Below are 22,401 nucleotides of genomic sequence, written 5' to 3' on the forward strand. Positions count from 1 at the left end.
ATAAAAAAAGAATCCAATCTGACACAGATCTTATGTGGAGCAGAGAAATAGGTAATTCCATTGTCGAATGGATTCAACTGTACCCATGCATCGGTTTAAGCATTATGACGTGCCAGATTAAGTATTGCTCAACATGCTTTTTTCCTCCGGTCTCCATAGTGCTGCCCGTACTCTGTGCCCAGACCCCCAACCACATTTATGTTGAAATCCCCGCACAAGATAACCGCTCGGGCCAAGAAGCCAATTCTGAGTCTAGAACTTCAAAAATGTCTGGATCAACCTCAGTGGATCCGAACACCGACCCTATAGTGACTGCTTGGTCGTTTATTACACATTCCAACAGGACCCATATACCCCATTGATCTTCCTTCTTTCTATTGACCGTAACGTCCCTTCTTTTAGACAGAATGGCCACCCCTCTAGTCTTGGTCCCATGCTTAGTGTGCAAGCAAATAGAAACCCAATTGTTCCATTAAATAACCCCTTGTGCCTTCTACGTGTGTCTCCTGGAGACAAACAAAATCCAACGTATTAATCTCAGGGCAACCACAACACGCTGTCTTTTCATATGGTCATTCAGCCTGCACTCATTGAGAGAAGCAATCCTTATACTCATTACAATACATCATATGCCTGACCCATCCAGATAACCAGTATGCCATTCCATAATTTTCTCATCTCTTGTGATAACTGTTCCCTTCTTTTGCTGTTGCACCTCTTATAACTGCTCAACCATCTCAGAAGTGGTGCCGTGCTATGCCGTGCGAGCCCCCGTCCCACCCCCAACCCCACCCCCCAGATAAAACTACCCCCCAAACCCCTTCTTACAGGCAAATAGGTCACTCATGACCTATGTGTGACAGCTTGGACTGCAGCAGTCGCAACCCCCCCTCTTCCCAATCTTCCACCCGTGTGTCCCTTAATACTACTTATTCTTACAGGAGATCCCTCTGTCCAGAACTTATCTTGCGACAAACCAGAAAGATCCCCTCCATCCCCACTTTTGCTCCTTTAGTTCTGCCAGATATTGTTGGGCTTTGATTTCAGACAAAACATTTTAACCTTGAGCCTTGCCGGATATATAGGCCTCATGCCCGAGGCTCTGAAGGGGTGCGATCGACTGCCTTAGCCTCCGCCTTCTTTCTACGGTGGCATGGCAGAAATCCGGATGGGTATAAAAGGTAACCCCTTCAAACATACTCCTAGCTTCTGGTTTTGCTTTCTCCATAATCTCCTGCCTAAGGAGAACATTTCCAACATAGACAAGAATTGCCCGAGGTCTTACAACCTGAGATGCCCTATAGGGTCTTTTTTGAATCAACGGGAAGCGTTGTGTTCTCTGGACTACTCTCTCAGCCCCAGGACGTCATCTCGGGGAAAGACCCTTTAAACAAATTAATAACAAATGACCTGACATCCTGTCCTTCAACCCCTTCCGCAACCCCCAAAAGTCTTATGTTATTTCGTCTCTGGCGATTCTCAAAATCCTCCAGTTTCCATTGGACATCCTCGGTCAGCTTCTCCTGCGCCTCCTTGAATGAGTGCCATCTGCTGACATCGTCTTCCAGCCTTCCCGTTCTTTCCTCGACATGAGTGACCCTGTCTGCCATCTCATCATATAGTTTATTCATCTTCCTCATGGAGCTCTGACATTTCTTCGCCGCCTGCTTAGCTCTCCGGCTCTCTAGCATGGCTTCGCCCTGCATTTGCTTTAGGGTAGTGTACAAAAGATCAAGCGAGGTTGCCTGGGGCGGTTTACTTAAATTGTTCCGGGTCAACTGTGAATCAACTACCCTCCTGGTACAGGTGCGAGGTCACGAGTAATCCCAGCAAAGTTTCCTATCTACCCCAGCATCTATTGGGCTGGGAGGGTTTTTTTTATTTTGATTTTATCCTTTTTCTATGCTGGGAACCCCTATGAGTCTTGGGTGCCTTCTGGACTGACGAGCTAACTGCTGAGTCTGAATCAGAGCTACTGACCAAGCTTCCCTCGCCTGACAACAGGGAGTCTGTTTCATTGTTATTAGAGAAAAAACATTCCCCATCCGGGGTGCTAGGGATCCCTCTATCTTGTGAGCCTGTCCTGTGGCCCCCATATCACCAAACAGCGCCGGGACTGCGAGGGGGATCTTTCCAGATTCAGTCAAATTATCATTTAATGAATTCTCCCCCCCCCCCTTCGGCATCCATAGCTTGGGCGAGTTTAGCACAGCCACCATCATTCACCTCACTGTCAGTCAAACTCGCACCCGCGCCAGGAGACTTGCTTTTTGCCGTACTGTGTGTCCAGTACTACGACTGTTAGCCCAACCGGGGCAGTGATCGAGCTAGCTTGGTTCTCAGAAAATGCCTGCAACACTGTTTCCCTTTGTTGCTCTGCAACACCACCTTCAGCTTCCTCTGGCGCAGCTTCAGCCCCCGCATCTCTCACTGCCGTCTCTGCCGCCTTTGCGGAAAAGGACTCCTGCAGGGTAGGCTGTCGTAGCACCAGCTCCTTGGGGTCCTTAGGTTTACCCCCATACATGCCAGCCTTTGCCGATGCTGTCGATTTGTGGGTAGCCCCGTTAAGATCTCTCCCACCGCCAGTCACCGCTAACCCAATGCCGCCGCCATTGCCTCGCGGGTCATCGGATTTTTTAGTAAAGCCTCTCCGCGGCTGTGTTGTACCTCGCTGAGTAGTACCCGAGGTTGCCGGGTCTTTCAGTGACTCCTTACCGTCACTGATTTCCTGTTGCTCCTTCTGGGCCATAGGATCCTTTGGTTACTTGGGCCCCCTAGGCGCCATGCCAAACTTGTCACAAAGCTGCCGCAACCGCAGGGAAAGCCAATGAAGTTGAAAATGCCCCAAAGCTGCCGCAGCCTGCAGCACCCAGCGAGGTAAGCAGGGATCACGAGCCAAGACCTCTATCCAGTTTTTTGTTTGATAGTGGATCTCCAACATTCCAGCATCTCTTACAGCATAATCAGGGACTTGAGAAGAGGTCGGGAGAACTGCGACCTCTCGCTGCAATCATTCAGTGGCCATCTTGCCCCCTCCGGCAAAAAGGTTCAGTTTTCACTGTAAAAATAAAGTGTCTCCACGTAGCGTTTTGAGCCGTTTCTTGTCGCGGGCATTATGCCTACCCACACAAGTGAGGTACCATTTTTATCGGGAGACTTAGAGTAACACAGAATTGTAGAGCAACTGTTATTACCTATTGACTTTTGATGCATTTCTTCCTTCCAAATGAAAGACAATGTGTAAAAAAGAAATCATTTTAAAAAATGACCTATAATTCTCATGCTAGTATGAGTACTCACAATTTTGGAAATGTGCAAATATCTACTGTTTCTAAACTATATTTTGTTTCAATTTCAGAAATACATAGGTGCCTTTCATACCGATTTTTCGATGTATATATTTTCCCAAATTAATTGCTAAATACCCGGTACATAATAAAAAAACATTGCAAGACGCTGCTCAGTTGTTGTCCCTGGGTCCGTCGCGTTCTTGGTGAACCTAAAAGTCCAGCGGATGTAACGGTATATTGCTTTCTAACAGCTGTCATAATTAGAAGAAGTTACAGGTGAAAACGTTGACACAAATGGCTGTGTTTTTCAACTAATTTTCAATTTGTCCTATATTCAACGGTTAGTTTCTATAAAGAAACCTTAAAGGATCTACACAAATGACCCCTTGCTGAATTCAAAATGTTGTCTACTTTTTTTAAATGTACAGCTTTCCAGGATCCATTATTGCTTTCATACCCATTTCTACCAATAACCGGAAAGAGGTTGAAAGCACAAAAAATAGCAAAAGTAGGCTATGTCCCAAAAAATGCCAAAACTGTAAAAAAACAATTGGTTTTCTGAGAAAAGTCTGCCTGTCCCTGAAAGTTGGGAAGATGGTGATTTCAGCACCACAACCCCTTTTTTTGATATCATTTGCAGGGAAAAAACAGACGCTTTCATCTGTAGCCCTTTTTTCACTTTTTGCACAAACCCTGGGTACTTTTAGAATCCTCATGATGTTGGAAAAAAAGGATGCAAATTCGGCGTGTATACCTTCTGTGGTCAAAAAGTTACAGGGGCCTAAGTGCGAACTCCCCCAAATAGCCAAAAAAGGCTTAGCATGGGTGGAAAGGCCTAGCAGCGAAGGGGTTAAAGGTGTAACCAGAGTCTTCCCTCCAGTGAAATCTCCTTCTCCAAACTGGCAACGTAACCTAGTACTTGCACTGTTAATGAAGTTCCTTTTGAACCTATTCATAAGGCAGAGATTAAATTCCTAACATGGAAAGTAGCGTTACTTCTAGCTTTGACATCAGCAAGAAGAATGCGGGAGATACAAGGACTAATCCCAGGTTTAATCCCTGATTGCTAGAGTGCCTGTTGAAAACATATGTTTTGCAGAGACTCAGAAACACAGGCATGCGTTCACACAGCATTATTGCCTGGCTCGTTGCAGCGCAGTGATGCAGCTGAGGGACAAGCAGTGTTACGCCATTTTTGCCAATAAGGTGAGCCTCATATGACAAGATACGTATATATACCCACCATCTGCTATTGTGACAACTTAGCATAATATTATAGTTAATTATATAACTGCTGTCTATTCTGATTCAGAAAATTGTTACTTACATGTAACTCTCATTCTCCAGTAGTGATACCTTTTGTAGAGTCACAGACAACCCACCCTCCTTTCCATTGAGAGGCTGTCCTTCTTGTAAGTGGAGACTATTCGCAATAGTGCTCGAAAGTCTAAGGGAAGATGCCTCTGCAAGGAGTTTTCTATAGGATGCTGTAACCTGATTGGCTGGAGTTTGGTTCTTTATAAATGATGTAGATAAACTACTAAAATCATTGCTTTTTGCCATTATAAGCGTTGTATGCCTTTACTACTGCTTTAGAAAGTACAGTAGGAATCCCACCTTCACGGCAAAGAATGATTCAAGAATATGAATCTATGAAAGATACCAATACTGGAGAACAAGAGTTACAGGTAAGTAACACATTTTATCTATCTTGCATGTTTTTTTCTGTATGGAAGAGTATCTTTATCTTGCATTTCAGAGAGCTGAAGGCTGTATGTAAGTTAAACTGCCTATATATTACTGCAACAAGAGCTGAGATGCAAATAAACCGAGAGTAGGGCATGCAGCTACAGTGTACATGTCATTACAGCAGCTGTGAGATTTGTGTACAAGGTCCCGAAATCACAACAATTAAATGGCGGCTCTAAGTAAACGTTTTAAGAGAATGATGGTTTCTTTCCCTGAATACATGTGGTAAGTACACAGGACCAGGAATGTGGGCACACTCCTGTACAGACGAGTAACTTAAAGGAAGATATGCAGGCGAAGTAGCTCTGGCAGGTATTAGGGAACCTTGACCACAAAATAACCATTCAAAAATAAATATAAATAATGTATTTTCCGTTGTGCTGGTCTAGGTTGCATTCTTGTTTTTGCTCTGTGACATTAGCAACAAAACCATCCAAAATCAGCGGGAGAATATAGTCTCTTGATGCTTACAAGACACCTCTCTTTGCTGTTTATCTATGTTGTTCTCTACTTACCCAGTTCTGGAAGCGGACAGAGCGAGTGCAGGGCCTCTGTGTCAGCGTGGCAGGTAGCTCAGTCTACATTCAGTGCTCAGTAGCAAGTACATTTGTAGTAGCCATATACCCAGAACCATGCACTAAATCAGTGGTTCTTAACCTTTTCGCTTTTCTGCAACCCCCAATTAATCATGACTTCAATTCAATTCAAAATCGTTATTCGGTTTAAAAAAACATAAAAGATACACAGTAAAAAAACAGGTAAACATTCAGAAAAGAGAACCACCACCAGTTCAGTAATCATTTCTTTTGGCGTCGTTTTGTGCATATTCAGTGTTTGTTCTGAATAAAAACCAGCCTCTTAAGCAAGTTAACATTTTCTAAAACAAGTAGATCGTTTATGAGTTCAAACATTAAAAAAATTAAAAGAAGTCTTTTAGACTTCCATGCTAGGTTTTAGGCTACGAAATGCTGGCAACGACAAACGAGAAAACAACTCAATGTTGGGGTCTTGACATAGATAAAGTGCAAGTGCTTTAAGGTGCCAAGGATGTTTACAGTTCCTTATTATTGCAAACAAGCCTCTGTGCAGTCATATAATATATGGCTATCAAGTCATTAATTAAAAGTGCATACATGCTCGGGCCTTCTTACATGACACTATGTTAGAATTTTAAACCTTTCTTTGTTCGTATTAGGTTAATAGAAAATAAAACTATACTGTCAATAAACACAACTTTTTTGTGTAATATCACTTTTTTAAATTCTGGACGCATCAGAACATGATACAATTACTTGTTTCCAGGGACCCCCACTGAATCATTATTGAAATCCGGAGACACCCACTGAGTCATTGCTGGAAACTGGTGACCCCCCATCGACATTTTTATTTTAATTGGAAGGTTGGAGCATTTCTAAATTAAATTGGGGTCACTAACTGTCCATACTATATTCTCTCTGATACACTTGCACTGCTCCCACAAACATCTCGATCTCGAATGACTGGGCTGAGCAAAACCTCACTCTTCTCATTTTGCCTGTAAGCTAGAGTCAAGACAGCTGCAGTTCACAACAGTACCTTTCTCTTTCTTTGTGGTTGAAGAATACCTCAGTGAGCTTCATTTGTTTCTTGGGAGGTTCTAGACACCCATATAGGAGCTTCTGCTTGAAGCGATTAGTAACCAGTAGGAATCTACCGATTGGCCTCTAGTAACTAGGACGTATATCCTGAAAGAATTAATGATCGCACGCCTCCATTCATCAATGCTCATTGGTCTTAGTCATAAAGTGGCAGTTCCATACAGCAAGACACCATTCGACTTTTATAGCTTAAAATATATTGTGATATAAAAGCCCACTGCCCAAACTTATGCAATTATTACGATTACTTTCGAGTCAGTTGTGTGTGTCATGTAAGCTGGTAAAAAGGGTAAGTATAGGTATTTTTTCATTAATGCTGAGGTTCTGCCTCGGGTTTCCTTACGGATGTGATGACGGTGTGCTTTAGAGTGTTGGGAATTATTCCACTTGACAGTGAGGCATTAATTATGCCTGTATTGTTGTCCGTGAGACTGGAAGAAATTTATCCATGTAAGAAGCTGGGTATGGATCTGCTGGGAGCTTGAAGCCCTTGGTTGTTATGGCTAGCTTTGTCAGTTCCTCCTGGGTAATGAGTTTGACAGAGGAGAATGAAGATTGGAGAGGTTAGGGGCTTACCTTATTTGTTAGGATTCCTGGTTTTAGAGTAGATAAAACACTTTCACAGTTGTTTTTCAGTTATATTCTTTTCTTTTGCAATAGCTTATATAACTTGTACTAATGTATGTTTCTCTACTTTGTCAGTGATGGAGACATACTTACCAGTCACTCCTCCACCAGGTAAGATGGCCTTCATTCCTCTAACGTGTTCAAGGGAAATCCTGGGGCTTTCTCCACTTTGGTGAACAAGGGTATGTTTCAGCATTGATTGGTAATTAAATAGTAGCCCCTAATTGTCCCGTGCCCACCTTACACACACATGTAAACACACACCTCCCCCTGTCAGTGATGTGGGCCACAGGACAGAGCATCTTTTCCTATTCCATCTATAGTGAACAGGCTCTTTGTATACCCTGAGCGTGGGTGCAAAGTCTTAAGCATGTGTCTGCAAAATTATTTAAAGCTTTGCGGAACCTCCACCCCCATATTATGTTGCATGTTATTTTCTCATATTTATATATATTTTTTATTTCAGTAAATAGCATGGTACTTTCTGTATAATTTTGAGAAATTACTATGCTTCTCTATATTTCACGTTAAACCACTGAACAAAGACAAAGTGTGGTCTAAACAATATGGCTGCTTTTTTAGTTTGCAAGGGCCTTTATTAGCTAATGAGATGATGTTTCGGTATTGCCATGTACTGGGGTATACTGCAAAGGTACTGTGGTATACCACAGCCCAATATAGCACTAAGTTGTTGTCCCTTAATACTTACAAACAGACCAAATTCTGTACAAATAACAAAAACTAGCTTTTCCACACTATATTCATGCCACATTTCATGTACTTCCTTTCAGCCATTTTGCAGCTGTCTCTGTTTAGAAAGTCTATTAAAAGTGCATTGGTGGAAAATACGTTGTGGTACACTCCCCCTCTCCCCCCTCCTTTTTAGGTCGAGCATTTGAGACCTCTTGTATATACGTATACTTATATGTGTATGTACTTTGTGGGCTCTGGAGATCAGCCCTATGACTTGTCTGCTTCTGCCTAGGGACTTTTTTTCTGTTCAGCTGCCTCTATTTAACTGTCTTAATCGAAAACGACCAGCAGAGGTCAGTAAAATACCAGAATTGCTTTCTGCTTAGGGACTTTCTATTTGAAATTTTTCTGGCAACTGCCTCTATTTAACTTTTTTGATAGAAAACGACCAGCAGAGGTCAGTAAAATACCAAAATCACTTTAGCATTCTCAAGATTCCAGTCCAGAGAAATTGTCTTCCATGAGCATTCGTAGACAATATTATTTTTTTGAAATCTTGTTTTCTTTCCACCCTCTTAACTAATCCCCACAAAACCTTGCATCACCAGCCAATGAAATACCTGTGTCTGTAGTTGGGCTTCATTGAGAGACCTGTCTTGTATGTTGCCCTAATGCACTCACAATTACTGTCTCAGATGAAGCAACCAATCTAATCGAAAGAGTTGTTGTATTAAAATTGTACAAATAAATGAATTGTAGTGAAAACATCACGGTATATATAGAATGTGTTGAGGTAGGCATTACTGCAGGAGAATGTGGTGAATGTAGGCTTTGAAAGATATACAGGAGAACAGCAGAGCCTTCTCCCTTCTATGTGGAGCTCTTCTTCCAGCGTGCATAGGTCTCTGTTTTACATTCAGAGTTCTCTAGTCCAGTAGTAGAATTCTCCACCCGAGTTGTGGAGGCCTCTTTCAATTGTGCGGGACATACAATATGATTATGAAGTAACTAGTAGTGCCTAAGTAACTTTATAGTTGTAAGTAACATTTATGCTGAGTCCACCCCCCAAACTGAGAGGGTGGAGACACGTCATTCTACATTTAGAAGTAACTTTAGAGTCAAAAATGCTGATTAGCGAAAAGTAGTAAAGTTACTTTTTGGTGTAAGACTAAATTTAGCATGAGTATATCTAGATGTGTAAATTTACCTTTGTGAATAGAGCCCAATATTTTTATGACATATTGAGACCAAGGTTCTGCTCTGTTATCAGCATTGTGGTCTATGTTAAAAAACGCCCTTACACAGACAACACGGCTACTGGTACCACAGTGAACAAAGGAGAAACCCTCAGTGTTTCCTCCTTTTTAAGTCCAAGATTTCAGTCTGGAATGACTTAAAAATGTTGTACGCCCTGCACATTTGAGTTCTGCATCAGTTTATTCAGGGCCACAACCAGAGGTTTGATCTCTGCTGTAACCCAACTCACTTGTTGGGATCACCCACACAATTCCCAGGCAAGGGCAGTTTGTTATTGGAGAGTTCTATTGGGCTCAGGCCAATCAAAAGATAGAGCTCCTTATTTGGTTTGCCAGAGAGAATAAGCACGACATTGCCATATTCTGCCTGAGGGAATATCAGTCTGACATGTAGTTGCCCATTTTTTCCTTTGGTATTTTCTTTTTTGGGAAAACATTTTACTCTTTATCGTTGAAAAATTATTCTTTGTGCACTGATTATGTTGGTTACATTTTAATTTGTCAGTTCCTTGAAATGTTGTTTTTAAGATGTATGCGCGTATCAAAAGAGAGAGAGAGGACTAGAAAGCTAGTCCGAGTCCCCGTGGTTTTATGTGTTATCAAAAGAGACTAGCTTACATATGACCAATATTGTTAGGACTCTGATTAGATTTGTCATGGGCACCTCGTTGGTGAGTTCATGAAGCCCTCACCCACCAACCTGGTTTTATTTATTTATTTATTTATTTATTTATTTATAGTGTTTTATATAGCGCGGACAAGACCCGTGGGTATCAGAGCGCTTAACATACAAAGATTATAGATTACAAGTTGACATTATAGTAGCAAATTATAACAACAAACATATATGAGGTCGTAGGCGATGTGCTATCGCTATCAGGGGTGATTGGATAAAATATATATATTCCTAACGCCTGTGTCATTAGCATTAGGGGGTGCATAGGCTTGACCAGCAAACAACAACATACAAATATGAGGTAGTAGGCGATGTGCTATCAGGGGTGATTAGATAAATATATATATTCCTGACCCTGTGTCATTAGCATAGGAGGTGCATAGGCCTGGCTTCTGTCATAGTCATACCGTCAGGCTCGGTGAGGTAGGGTTACATAGTATTATCAGTGCAATTCCATGAGTAATTAGCGATAAAAGTTAACTCGGTTTAGCTGTGGCAAGGATTAAATAGATAAACCAAGTAGGGTAGAGAGTTATGTCACACATGTGTGAGATACATTGTACAGATCACATATACCTGAGGTAGCCTTAAAGTGTATAGCTGAGGTTAGATCAGGAATCAGTCATTTGTTTAATTGATCTACAGATTATTCATGATGAGTCCGATCTTCTTTGTCTTGAGTGTTCATACTAGTGGTCGGTAGGTATCTCTATGTCGGGTATTTACTCATCAAGTGGTTCTTCAGTTCCCGTTTGAATGTTACAATGTTTTGAATCACCCTGATGTTAGGAGGTAGTGAATTCCAGACTCTGGGGGCGGCTCCGGAGAATGCTCGGTCATAGGTCTTTTTCTTCCGGAAGAAGGCCGGTCGTAGTAGCAACTCATTAGCGCTTCTAGTTGGTCTGTTGCCTCCCGATATCTTAATTTTCTTGGCTAGATATATAGGCGTGTTGTAATGAACCGCTTTGTGGGTAATGCAGGCCATCTTCATTTTAATTCTAGCTTCGTAGGGTAGCCAGTTTAGTGCCTTTAGGTGGGGAGATATGTGATCGAATTTCCTTGTTCCCGTGATAAGTCTTGCAGCAGCGTTGAGACAGGCTTTTAGTGGTGCAGTGGATGTTTTCGGTAGGCCAGCTAACGTGGTGCAGCCATATTCAATTCTCGAGATCACTAGTGATTGGATAGCCAGTTTTAAATCTGCTTCTGAAATAAAGGGTTTCAGTTTTCTTAGATAGTTCAGGTGGAAACGGGCGCTCTTGGCCATTGTGTTGATGTGGTCTTTCATGTCGAGGTTCTCATCTAACGTAATTCCTAGTGATTTAGCTGAGTTAATTAGGGTCGGAGTACAGTTTAGCGCAGTCACCAATTTAGTCCATTCTTTTACCTCTGGTTGACTCCTTGCTGGTGATATTAGTAGGAATTCTGTTTTATCGGCATTAAGTTTCAGGTGATTAGCTGTTAGCCATTGTAACGCTTGCTTTAATGTTTCGTTCATTAGGTCAATGTCATCCCGACAGGTGATCTTCATATATATTTGCGTGTCGTCTGCGTACATGTGATAGGAGATCTGTGATTTTCGAAGAATCTCCGTGAGAGGTTCTACATACAAGTTGAATAGATCTGGGGATAACGTTGAGCCTTGCGGGACCCCTATTGCGTTAGGGCATGGGGAGGAGATTGCTTGGTTGACCAGGAATAGTTGTGTCCTGTTCTGTAGGAAGGAGTTAAACCATTTCAGTACGTTTCCAGATAAGCCCATCCTGTCTCGTAGCCTGGTCATCAATAATTCGTGATTTACAGTGTCAAATGCTGATGACAAGTCTAATAGGATCAGTAAGCATGCATGATTTTGGTCTAGGGCTTGTAAGGCGTCATCCACAATATGCAGGATCGCCGTTTCAGTACTATGTCCAGTTCTGAAACCTGATTGGCAGTCATCTAGTAATGAGAACTTAGCGATGTGTTGACTCAGTTGGCCCTGCACGCATTTCTCGATAAGTTTGGCGAGTAAAGGGATGTTGGTCACTGGTCGATAGTTCTTCGGGTCTTTTGCATCCGCTGTCGGTTTTTTGATGATGGGAACTACCTGCCCAGTTTTTAGGCAGTCAGGGAGGGTCCCTTGTGCAAGTGAAGCATTTATTATCTCAGTCCAGATCGGAACTAGGGTGTGGCTGATTTCTCTTACACACTTTGCCGGTAAAGGGTCTTGATAGTGGTTGTTCGGTCTGAGTTCTGCTAGCGTTTTGGCGATCTTTCCCTGGTCATACAGTTCAAATGTGTCCCAATTTGCCTTATTTTTTGTTTGAGGACCTTCAGTTGTCGCATTGGCCTCATTTATAGGTGAGGGAAGTGTCATGAGGTTAGCTGCTGCACTTGTGAGCTCAACTTCTAGTAGTTTATTTTTTTCGGTGAAAAATGAAGAGAATTCCTCGCAGCTTATGGGAGTTTTTGAATTCTCATGAGTCGTTTTGGCTAGTTTATTTGATTGTTGCTTTAAGATCTCGAAGAGTTTTTTTGGTCTGTTTGTGGCATTGTCGAGTTCAGCCCTTATAAATTCTTTTTTGGTGTTGATTATCTTTTTGTTATATTGTTTTCTAGTTTTTCTGAGGGCTTTCAGCTCAGGGGAGGAGGGATGTTGTCTCCATTTCCTTTCAGCCATTCTCAGTTTTCGCCTGTCTTCGTTCAATGCCTCATTAAACCAAGGATTTTTTGGCTTTTCTGAGACACTTTTCAGTTTTTGAGGCAACGTGTCATTGACTATATTACCTATCGAGGTTATGTAGTGTTCCGTCAGCTCGTTGACATTGACATTCTGCCTGTTACGAGGCTTCAGGTCTTTCTCACATTTTCCAACAAGTAGTTCAATATTAGCTTCTTTTGTATCTCGAATCAGTTTTTTGCACTTGCGGGGTTGCACTGTCCTGCCCTTTTTCATTGTGGGTATCGTGAATGTTATGGCGTGATGGTCAGACCAATCACACGGGTCTATAGCAAGGATTGAAGTCTCTTTGTTTCTTGAAATAATCCAGTCTAGGGTCGCTCCTTGTGAGTGAGTGGGCTGGGTGCATGCTTGCGTAAGGTTTAGCTCATTGAGGAAGTCTTTAATCAAGTTAACCATTTTGTCGTTACCGTCGTCCCAGTGGAGGTTAAAGTCGCCTAGGAATATGTTGTTGGCATCCGAGTTAGAGTTGGCAGTTATGATCTCTATTAGTTGCTCTGTGAACTTTGTGTTATCTCCCGGTGGGTGGTAGAACGCATGTAGGTTATAGCTTTGATTATTTAGTGTTCTTATGTTAAGACCAAGGTATTCACAGGATTCTATGGGGTCAGATTGGAATTGGTTGACCTTAATCTCCGAACGGTGAATGCACGCTATACCTCCTCCCACTTTCTTTGGTCGGTCTAACCTGACAATGTTATATTGCGGTGGTACTAGGAGATCAATGGTAGGGGATGATGATTCACTGAGCCATGTTTCCGTGAGGATGGCCAAGTCGATTTCCTTGTTGATGATGAGGGCGGCTATATCTGACGCATGTTTAGTTGCCGAACGACAGTTAAGAAGTAGGCATTTCAGGGCTTTCTGTGTGTTAACGGGGTTTTCATTTTCAGTTTCGGTTGTAGTTACCTGAATATGTTGTAGGTTGTGGTGGATTGCTTTCCTGTCATTCTTTCTGGACGTTCTATTAGAGTCAATAGGTACAATTTCGATGTACTCCTCCTTTCCCCGATTCGGTTGTTCATAGGATCGAAGTAAGGCCAGGGCTTCTTCATTCGATAAGGGATTGGTCCTGTTTGGTCTGTTGGGTCGTAGTACAAGATTCTGGATGTGTGAGACCTTCGTGTGCGTGTTTATCGTCATTTCCCAGATTTTTTCAATTGTCTTTGCGACATTCATTGAGTCTTGTGCCAGGTTGCCGATTAGTTTCTTGAGCTCCTTAACTTCTTTCTGTGTTCGGGTAGATTTCTTGTGTGAAATGGACCTGTTTGTATGCGTTCTGCAATTTGCTCTCCTCCGTGAAAGGTCTGTTCTCATAGCCACCGATCTTACCGCTGTATCCTTAGTTTTGTCACGATTCTTGACTTTATTAGGGGTGTCTCCATTGTTTCCTATGTTATTAGTTGTAGTGGGAGTTTTTGTGGATAAGGATCCATGGGACTCCAGACTCGCATTCGAGGGAGGTTGGGGAAGGTCGATAACCTCTACCTTGTTCTTTCTGTAGTTATCTTCATAGGCGGACTCATTCGGGGCTGAGCCACCCACTTCAGGTGTTGTGGCGTCGTGTGGTATCGGCAACGGATCTTCCATTGGTGCCTGGTTCTTCACTTTCTTTCGAGGGTTAGGAGATACCGCTATTCTTTCACTCTCCTTCTCCGGTAAGGCCATCGCCGTTTCAAGTGAATCTCCGGTGTTAGGGATATGATCATTCTGGCGATCCGTTTGGTTGGTTTCTCTGGAGACAGGGTTGATTATGTCATTTGTGATATCTGGTGGGGTCATGTTATGTTGATGATTAGGTCTTTCTATGGATTCCTTTAACGTTTGGAAAGTTATCTCAAATTTCTCGAGTTCTTTGTTCGTTGCTTGTATCAGCACAATTCCTGTTTTATACATAGTAATGCATACTTCTGTATTACCTCTTTTAGTTATTGAGGTCGTTATTTTCATGCCATGTGGTATGTTTTTTACAGTTTTTGTGAACAGCATTTTTGTAAGGGCATTGCGCCATTTAGCTGTTTTGTCTGTATAGAATATCAAGTCATTCATCATGACCCCTTTAACTCTATTGAAGTATGGGTCAGCGAACAGAGTGTCCGGGTTTTTTCTCAATGTGCTATGTTTGAATTTTTTGGCAGCATTTTTGGATAGAGTGGGAGGATATTCTATCCTCTTTGCATGTGACCCGATCGACCCTCGGTATCTTTCCTCCATTTCCGCTTCACCTTCACGTTGTGGGTCTTCAGGAGCCTTTAACTATTAGTACTGTGTAGTTCCCTGTTGGTGCTTCGTACTGTGTAGTTCTCTGCTGGTATATCGGGGAGGATATAGGAATCTAGGTAACTCCAGTACTACTGTTTCATAGTGGTAGATGTACTTGCTTTGTAATTAGGTTAGCCCTTATTATATGTTTGTAGTTGGTGGCATGCTTCATCATCGGGCCCACCCAGTGACACCTAATGTGTCCCGGGTGTGCTGCGACTCCTGATTACAGCGGAGCTGGTATTTTACTGAGAGTGCAGTGTGAGGTGTAAAATGAAGTGTGAGTTAAAACGGCTTGGCGAGGGTCCCAGTACCCGAGGGTAAATTAAATTTTAATAACTGGGCCCCCGTCAGCGGTTAAAATAAGGCTTGGGGATGTTTAAGGGAGGCGAGTTACTACCTCCTACATCCATCAGTTGGTCGACATGTTTCAGCCAGTGCCTTAAACTAAATCTGGCTTTCCTCAGGACCTTTTTAAAATAGAGTGTAGTGCAGGTTAAAAAGGAGTGTAATTCAGGCTATGTGTTACACATACTAAGGTGTTTCTCTAAGTGTGAGAGGGGGGATTCCCTTCTCATATATGCCTGTACCGACAACATTGAAGACATAGACAAAACATGTAAGAAGAGGAGAGTCAAATAGGCGTCTTCGCCACATAGTCATATACATAGAGTGCCGAATCTACAGTGCTCAGTGGGTAGACTACAGTCGGCAAAAGTGTAATGGCACTGGTGGTACCATTATTGTGATTATCGCAAATAATTGGGGGTGGTGTCGCTAAAACACGGGTATCACACATATGCATGAGATACAAAGTGTGATGGGGCGTAAGTAAACACTCGTACGCTTAGATTTTGCAGCCAATGCTTCCAGGAGTGAAGCGGTAAGGGGTTGACCCTGTAGGGAAATAATGTTGGCCACTGGGAGTTAGAGACCTGTAAGGAGGGAAAAGCGCTTACCCAGAGATTGTTGCTTGGAGGTTGTCATACTCTCAGCTTTTCTGGTCAGAGCCTGCCTTGTACCTGATGCACCGTCCTCGTACTCCGGTAGAAAGAGCTGGAGTTTCTTGTTCGTTTTTATATGCTTGCGAATTGGTTAACTATCTGCACCTGTAGCTGGGAGTAAGAGTAGAAAGACTACCCCGGGTGTGTTCCTAGCTGTCTGCTCATGGGCGGTGGAAAGACACTAGTCTCTTGCACATGAGCGGTGCTGCTTGTGTCTATTGCGCATGAGTGGGGGTGAGACACTAGTTGGTGGAAAGACACTAGTCTCTAGCACATGCGCGGTGCTGCTTGTGTCTATTGCGCATGAGCGGGGGTGAGACACTAGTTATTAGTGCTGTTGCGTGGTAGAGTATGTGTGTTAAAGTCTGCAATCTGCCAATATCAATAGTGCGGGCATGGAATTAAAGGAGGTGCATTTAGCATGTGACTGAGTTCCAAGGGATCGCATCGTTCAGGCCATTGATGTGTGAGGAAAGGCGATAGATCCAACGCTGTTCTTTGCTCATCAGTCTTCTTTCATTGTCTAATGCATGCTCAGGGATTTGTTCGATGACTGTCCATGTGAGGTCATTGGGGGTATGGCCATGGGTGATGAAGTGATTGGTTATTTTACTGATGTTTTTCTTACACCTAATGGTGCTTCTGTGCTCAGTGACCCTAGTGCGTATTTTGCGGGTGGTCATGCCGATATAGCGGAGACCACAGGAGCAGGTGAGAAGGTAAATCACATTACGTGAATTGCAGTTGGTGTGGCTGCGTTGTGTCCACACCTTGTTAGGTTCTAGGGTTAGAGTTTTGGTGTGGGTGGTTAAGTGACACACACTGCAATCATTGCAGGGGTAGTGTCCAGTTACTTTTGGTAGGCCCCATGCATTCAGAATGGTATTCGGTTCTTGTGTGTTATGCGTTTTGGGACGGGTGTTAACTAGTTGGTCCTTCAAGTTATTGCTTCTCTTGTAAGCAAAACGCGGTATGTCCCACTGCCTCTGGCCAGAATTCAAGATCTTCCAGTTCTTCTTAATGAGTTTGGCTACCTCATTGGAGGCTGTGTTGTACGTAGTGACGCAGGTGATTGGTTGTTCCTGCTCCTCTTTAGCTGTGGTTTCAAGGAGGGCCTCTCTATTCTGGTTCCTGGCCCTCTTCCTGGTTTTGGAGATGATGGCTGGTGGGTAGCCCCGGGCCTCCAGTTTCTTGGATAGTTCAGCGGACTGTTTTTTATAGTCTGCTATATCACTGCAATTCCTGCGTATACGTAAGAATTGCCCTAAGGGAAGGTTCTCCCGTAGCGGGCGTGGGTGGAAGCTTGTGAAGTGGAGTAAAGAGTTTCTGGCCGTGGGTTTATAGTAGGTTGTCGTGGTGAGTCTGCCATCTTTGACTGTTATATTTAGGTCCAGGAAAGCAAGTTGGTTTGTACTGATTGTGCTGGTGAACTTCAAGTATGGGTCCCTGCCGTTGAGCCAGATGAGGAATTGATCCAGGGTTGTTTGTGGACCCTCCCATATCACAAGGATGTCATCAATATAACGGCACCATGCAAGGATGTGGTTGGCATAGGGATTTGTGCTGTCAGCAATGTGCGTGCGTTCGCATTGATACCAGACACTATGGGTCTGCCTGGTGGGGGGATTTTGCCCTTGTGTACCTTGGGTACAGTGTAGAAGTATGGTATTTTGACTTTCTGGGGGCAGAGGTACTCTGCTTCTTGCTTGGAAATATGTTCAGCATCGCAGGCATTCTTTATTAGTGTCTGGATAGTGTTCTGAAGAGTGTCAGTGGGATCTTGTTCCAATCTTTTGTAATATCTGGTGTCGCTTAACAGTCTGCGGCACTCCGTGACGTAATCTTTTTTGTCTAGAAGGACAATACCTCCCCCTTTGTCAGCTGGTTTAATTATGATTGAAGGATTGGTTTTGAGACGTTGGATGATGTCTCTTTCATCTTTGGATAGGTTGTTGAAATGATTAGTTGGACTAAGATTTTCAACGTCGTTGTATACTGCCAACTCAAAAGTGCTGATCTCAGGGGGCACTGTGGATGGTGGCGCCATCGTCATTGAGATCCAAGCAACAGAAAGCCATTTTAAAGCTACATTAACCGCCTACAAAAAGAAACTCGATGATCAGAACAGAGAAATGAACGAATACAAGGAGCATCTGACACAAGCAAAAATCAAGAAGTTTGACAAAGATCTTAAAAAATTTATCTGAAAGAGACACGTTAGTATTAGATTCCTTACCTTAGAATATCCCCAGGCGTCAGACTGGATCCGCCAATTTTTGCGTAGCAGTACCCTTGCGCGTCGGTAGGCGTCGTCTGCGGCTCCGCGTCCGTCGTCGGCGTCGTGATGACGTCGTCGGAGTACTTAGACGCCGCCTCCGCGTGCTGACGTCAGTTCTTCTTTTTTCCGCGCCAGCAAGCGCAGATCTGGAAAAAGCAGTAACCCTAGTCAATTTTTGACTAACTCTTTTGATCATTTTGATTGCTTTCGAAGTCTCTCGACTCCGAACGGTGCCGTAGGGATGCCCGGCTTCAAGCACTGTGACGATTGCGACCGTCTGATGTCGGTCACGGATCCTCACCGCGTGTGTTTATCTTGTTTGGGCGTCGACCACGACGACAAGGCCTGCTCCGACTGCCGGGCCCTCTCCTCGAAAGCCAGACGGGAGCGGTCCCGTAGGCGCCTCGAACTCCGGCAGTCGGCCCGCGCCGTGAGAAGTCCCGATCCCATGGGAGGTCGAGGGACAGGTCGCGGGCTCGGAGCCACCACAGCTCCGAGAGTAGGCCGCACTCCTCCGGGTCGAAGTCGTCGTCAGGTAAGAGGCACAAGAAGTCCAAGCGGCGTCATCGCTCCTCGGACTCCCCCCCGACGCTCGCGCGATGCGGCCGGGGGTTCGGGTGACACCGCCCACGCGGCTCCGTCGGAGTCGCGGGCGCCGCGTGCAGCTCCACACCCTCCGGTCCCTGGGACGCCGGAGGAGATCGAGCTCTTCCTCATGGCCACGAGGAAACTCTCCTCCGACGGGCTCCGCGACACCTCCGGGCCCAGCGGACCCGTCTGGGGGCCCTAGCGGGTCGGCGGCGTGCTTCGGCCCGACGCCGCCGACGCCTTCGGGCCCGGCGCCGCAGGCTCCCGTTATCCCGGCGCCGAGGGGTCCAGTTGTTCCGACGCCGCCGGCGCCTTCGGGCCCGGCGCCGCAGGACGCCGCTGGTCCTCCTTCTTGATCTGATTCGTCACCGGTGGATCTGACGACCTCCCCGGCGTCGAACCCTCAGGTGTCGCCTCCGGCGCCGTCCTTGCGCGGCGCCGGCCCCGGTCCTGCCTTCGTTCCTGTTCAGCCGTCGGAACGGCCCCGATGGGTGCCGCTCCAGACGTCGTTTGGTGAATTTCACTTTTATGAACAGGCCCCATTGGTTGAGAACCCTGAATTTCAGGAGATGGGTGATGAAGAGGACTGGGAGGGGTCTGAAGACCCTCTGACCAGAGAGTGTCAGTCTCATGCGGACTGGACAGGAGACCTGGGGGAGGCCAGTGGCCTGGACACCTCTCCAGATACTGGTTTTGTCTCCCCTCCTACCGTGGCTTCGGAGGAGGGGGCCACATATAGTGTGGTGCTGGTGAGGACTAACCTCCTCACTGAGGTCCTTAAAACGCAGTCAAGCTCGGCCGAGCCTCTGCTGCCCTTTAATGAGGCCTTGACCGACGTTCTTCTGGGCACTTGGTCCAAGCCCGCTACGGGTTCGCCCGTAGATAGGAACGTGGCCAGACGCCACCGCCCAGCCCCGGGCGACCCATGTTTCCTGTCCTCCCACCCTACCCCCGAGAGCCTGGTCATCCAGGCCTCCAATTCCCAGACCGCATTCCCGTCGGCCCCGCCGGACAGGGAATACAAGAGGTATGACCAGTATGGGAAGAAGATCTTCTCATCCCTTAGTCTAGGCCTGCGGTCTTCCAACACCGCCTGCCTCTTGGGACGTTACACCCACTCTGTGTGGGATAAGGTCGCGGAAGTGCTGCCAGAGTGTCCGTTGGAGGTACGGGCCAAACTCGGCCAAGCCCTTGTGGAGGGCCGGGATGCAGCCAAGTATTCCATCAGGTGTGGGCTGGATACCACCGACTCGCTAGGTAGAGCGATGGCAACGACGGTGGCGTTTAGACGCCACGCCTGGCTGAGGTCCGCCAACTTCTCGGCTGATGTCCAGAGCACGCTCATGGACATGCCGTTCGATGGCCGTTGCCTCTTTGGCGACAAGGCAGACCATGCGCTTGAGCGCTTTAAGGACTCCAGGGCTACGGCCAAGTCCTTGGGCCTCTCGGGCCAGCGCCAGCAATCGGCTGCCTTTCACTCCTTTCGTGGCCACGGAAGGGGTGCGCCCACACGCGCCGCCAGCCACGCTCCGCAGGGCAATACCCAACGCGGTGGCGGCCGTGGGAACCGCCGTCCGGGCGGTTGAGGGCAGCGGCGAGGTCAGTCCACACCTTCCCCCGCAGCATCCACCTCAAAACCCTCCTAGTCCGTGCTTTCAGGCCCATGTGACGCCAGTGGGGGGCAGGGTTCGCCATCACCACCTCCACTGGCACACTGTCACATCGGACAGGTGGGTGCTGCAAATCGTCCGAAGGGGCTACTCCCTCCCCTTCGAGGCGACTCCTCCAGCCATGCCACCGCAGAACTACCGTGTATCGGGGAATCATTTGCGACTTCTGCAGGAGGAAGTTACGGCCCTCTTGGCCAAGGGGGCCATCGAGCGCGTTCCTGGGCCAGAAGTAGGGTGTGGTTGCTACTCCCACTACTTTCTGGTACCCAAGAAGGGCAAAGGGGGCCTACGCCCTATCTTGGACCTAAGGAACATCAACGGCTTCCTCCGGAAGGAGAAGTTCACGATGCTGACACTGGCTCAGGTCCAGGCTGCCCTGGACCCAGGAGACTGGATGGTAGCGTTGGACTTGCAGGACGCTTACTTTCATATCCCCGTCCTGCCTGCCCACCGGCGCTACCTGCGGTTCATGGTTGGCCACGAGCACTTTCAATTTACCGTGCTCCCCTTCGGCCTTACCAGCGCCCCACGGGTGTTCACAAAGGTGATGGCGGTGGTCACAGCTCATCTGCGCAGGTTAGGGGTTTCAGTCTTCCCCTACCTCGACGACTGGTTGTTGAAGGCGGGCTCGCCCCAGACAGTCGTCAGCCACCTCCAGACGACGGCAGACCTCCTGCACCAGCTGGGGTTCTCCACCAATGTGCCGAAGTCACACCTGTGCCCCTCTCAGAAGCTCCTCTTCATCGGAGCGGTTCTGGACTCGGCGCGGTTTCGGGTTTATCCGCCCGAACAGCGGGTCCGGGATATTTAGGCTCTGATTCCCATCTTTCAGCCGTTATCCCGGATTTCGGTCAGGTTGATGCTGCGGCTTCTGGGGCTGATGGCCTCCTGCATCCTACTGGTGCATCACGCCAGGTGGCGGATGCGGGCTCTGCAGTGGGACCTGAAGTTTCAGTGGGCCCAGCATCAGGGCAACCTGTCCGACCACGTCCTGATCTCGGAGGGGACTGCGAGACAGCTGCAGTGGTGGCTGACGGACCGCGATTGGGTCAGCGGCAAATCCCTCTCCCTTCCCCAACTGGAGCACGTAGTTGTGACGGACGCGTCCCTCCAGGGCTGGGGAGGCCACATGGGAGAGGCGGAGATCAGAGGCCTCTAGTCTCCGGCGGAAACCCGTCTCCACATCAACCTGTTGGAGCTCAGGGCGATTCGTCTAGCACTGAAGGCATTCCTCCCCTCTGTCCGGGGGAGTGTAGTGCAGGTGTTCACGGACAACACCACCGCCATGTGGTACTGCAACAAACAAGGCGGGGTGGGGTCGTGGATCCTTTGTCAAGAGGTTCTTCGCCTTTGGCAATGGCTGGAACGCCAGGGCGTGACCCTGGTGGCTCAACACCTGGCAGGTTCTCTGAACGCCAGGGCGGACGAGCTCAGCCGTCGGTGCATGATGGATCACGAATGGCGTCTGAACTCGGATGTGGCGCAAGGCCTCTTTCAGCGATGGGGAGAGCCTTGGTTAGATCTATTCGCCACCGAAGAGAACGCGCAATGTCATCAGTTCTGCGGGTTGGAATTTCCAAGGCGGCACTTGCTCGGAGACGCTTTTCGTCACGAGTGGAGTTGCGGTCTGTTATACGCCTTTCCGCCTATACCACTTCTGCCCAGAGTGCTGAAGAAGATCAAGCGCGACCGGGCCCAAGTCATCCTTGTGGCTCCGGACTGGGCGAGAAGGTACTGGTATCCAGAGCTACTCAGTATGTCAGTCGATCCCCCGGTTCGTCTGCCTCTTCAGGAGGACCTTCTGTCGCAGCAGCAGGGGACGGTCCTCCACCCGAACCTGTCCAGTCTCCACCTCCATGCTTGGAGATAGAGCGGCGACAGTTGACTTGCCTCCTGAAGTTTGTAACATCATTCTGGCAGCCAGGCGTCCCTCCACTAAGTCGGTATGCGCC

General features: G+C 46.6%; 1 protein-coding gene across 1 annotated transcript in view; it reads left to right on the forward strand.

The window, feature by feature from the left end:
- The window catches only part of LOC144768685 (uncharacterized), a 9,047,330-nt gene that overhangs the window by 519,171 nt on the left and 8,505,758 nt on the right, over positions 1–22,401 (forward strand). The window contains exon 3 of the mRNA XM_078652515.1: positions 7,379–7,414. Coding sequence (XP_078508641.1) covers positions 7,379–7,414 — 36 coding nt within the window. The remainder of the gene's footprint in view (positions 1–7,378; positions 7,415–22,401) is intronic.

Source organism: Lissotriton helveticus, chromosome 7 (assembly GCF_964261635.1).
Source record: "Lissotriton helveticus chromosome 7, aLisHel1.1, whole genome shotgun sequence".
Lineage (NCBI taxonomy): Eukaryota > Metazoa > Chordata > Amphibia > Caudata > Salamandridae > Lissotriton > Lissotriton helveticus.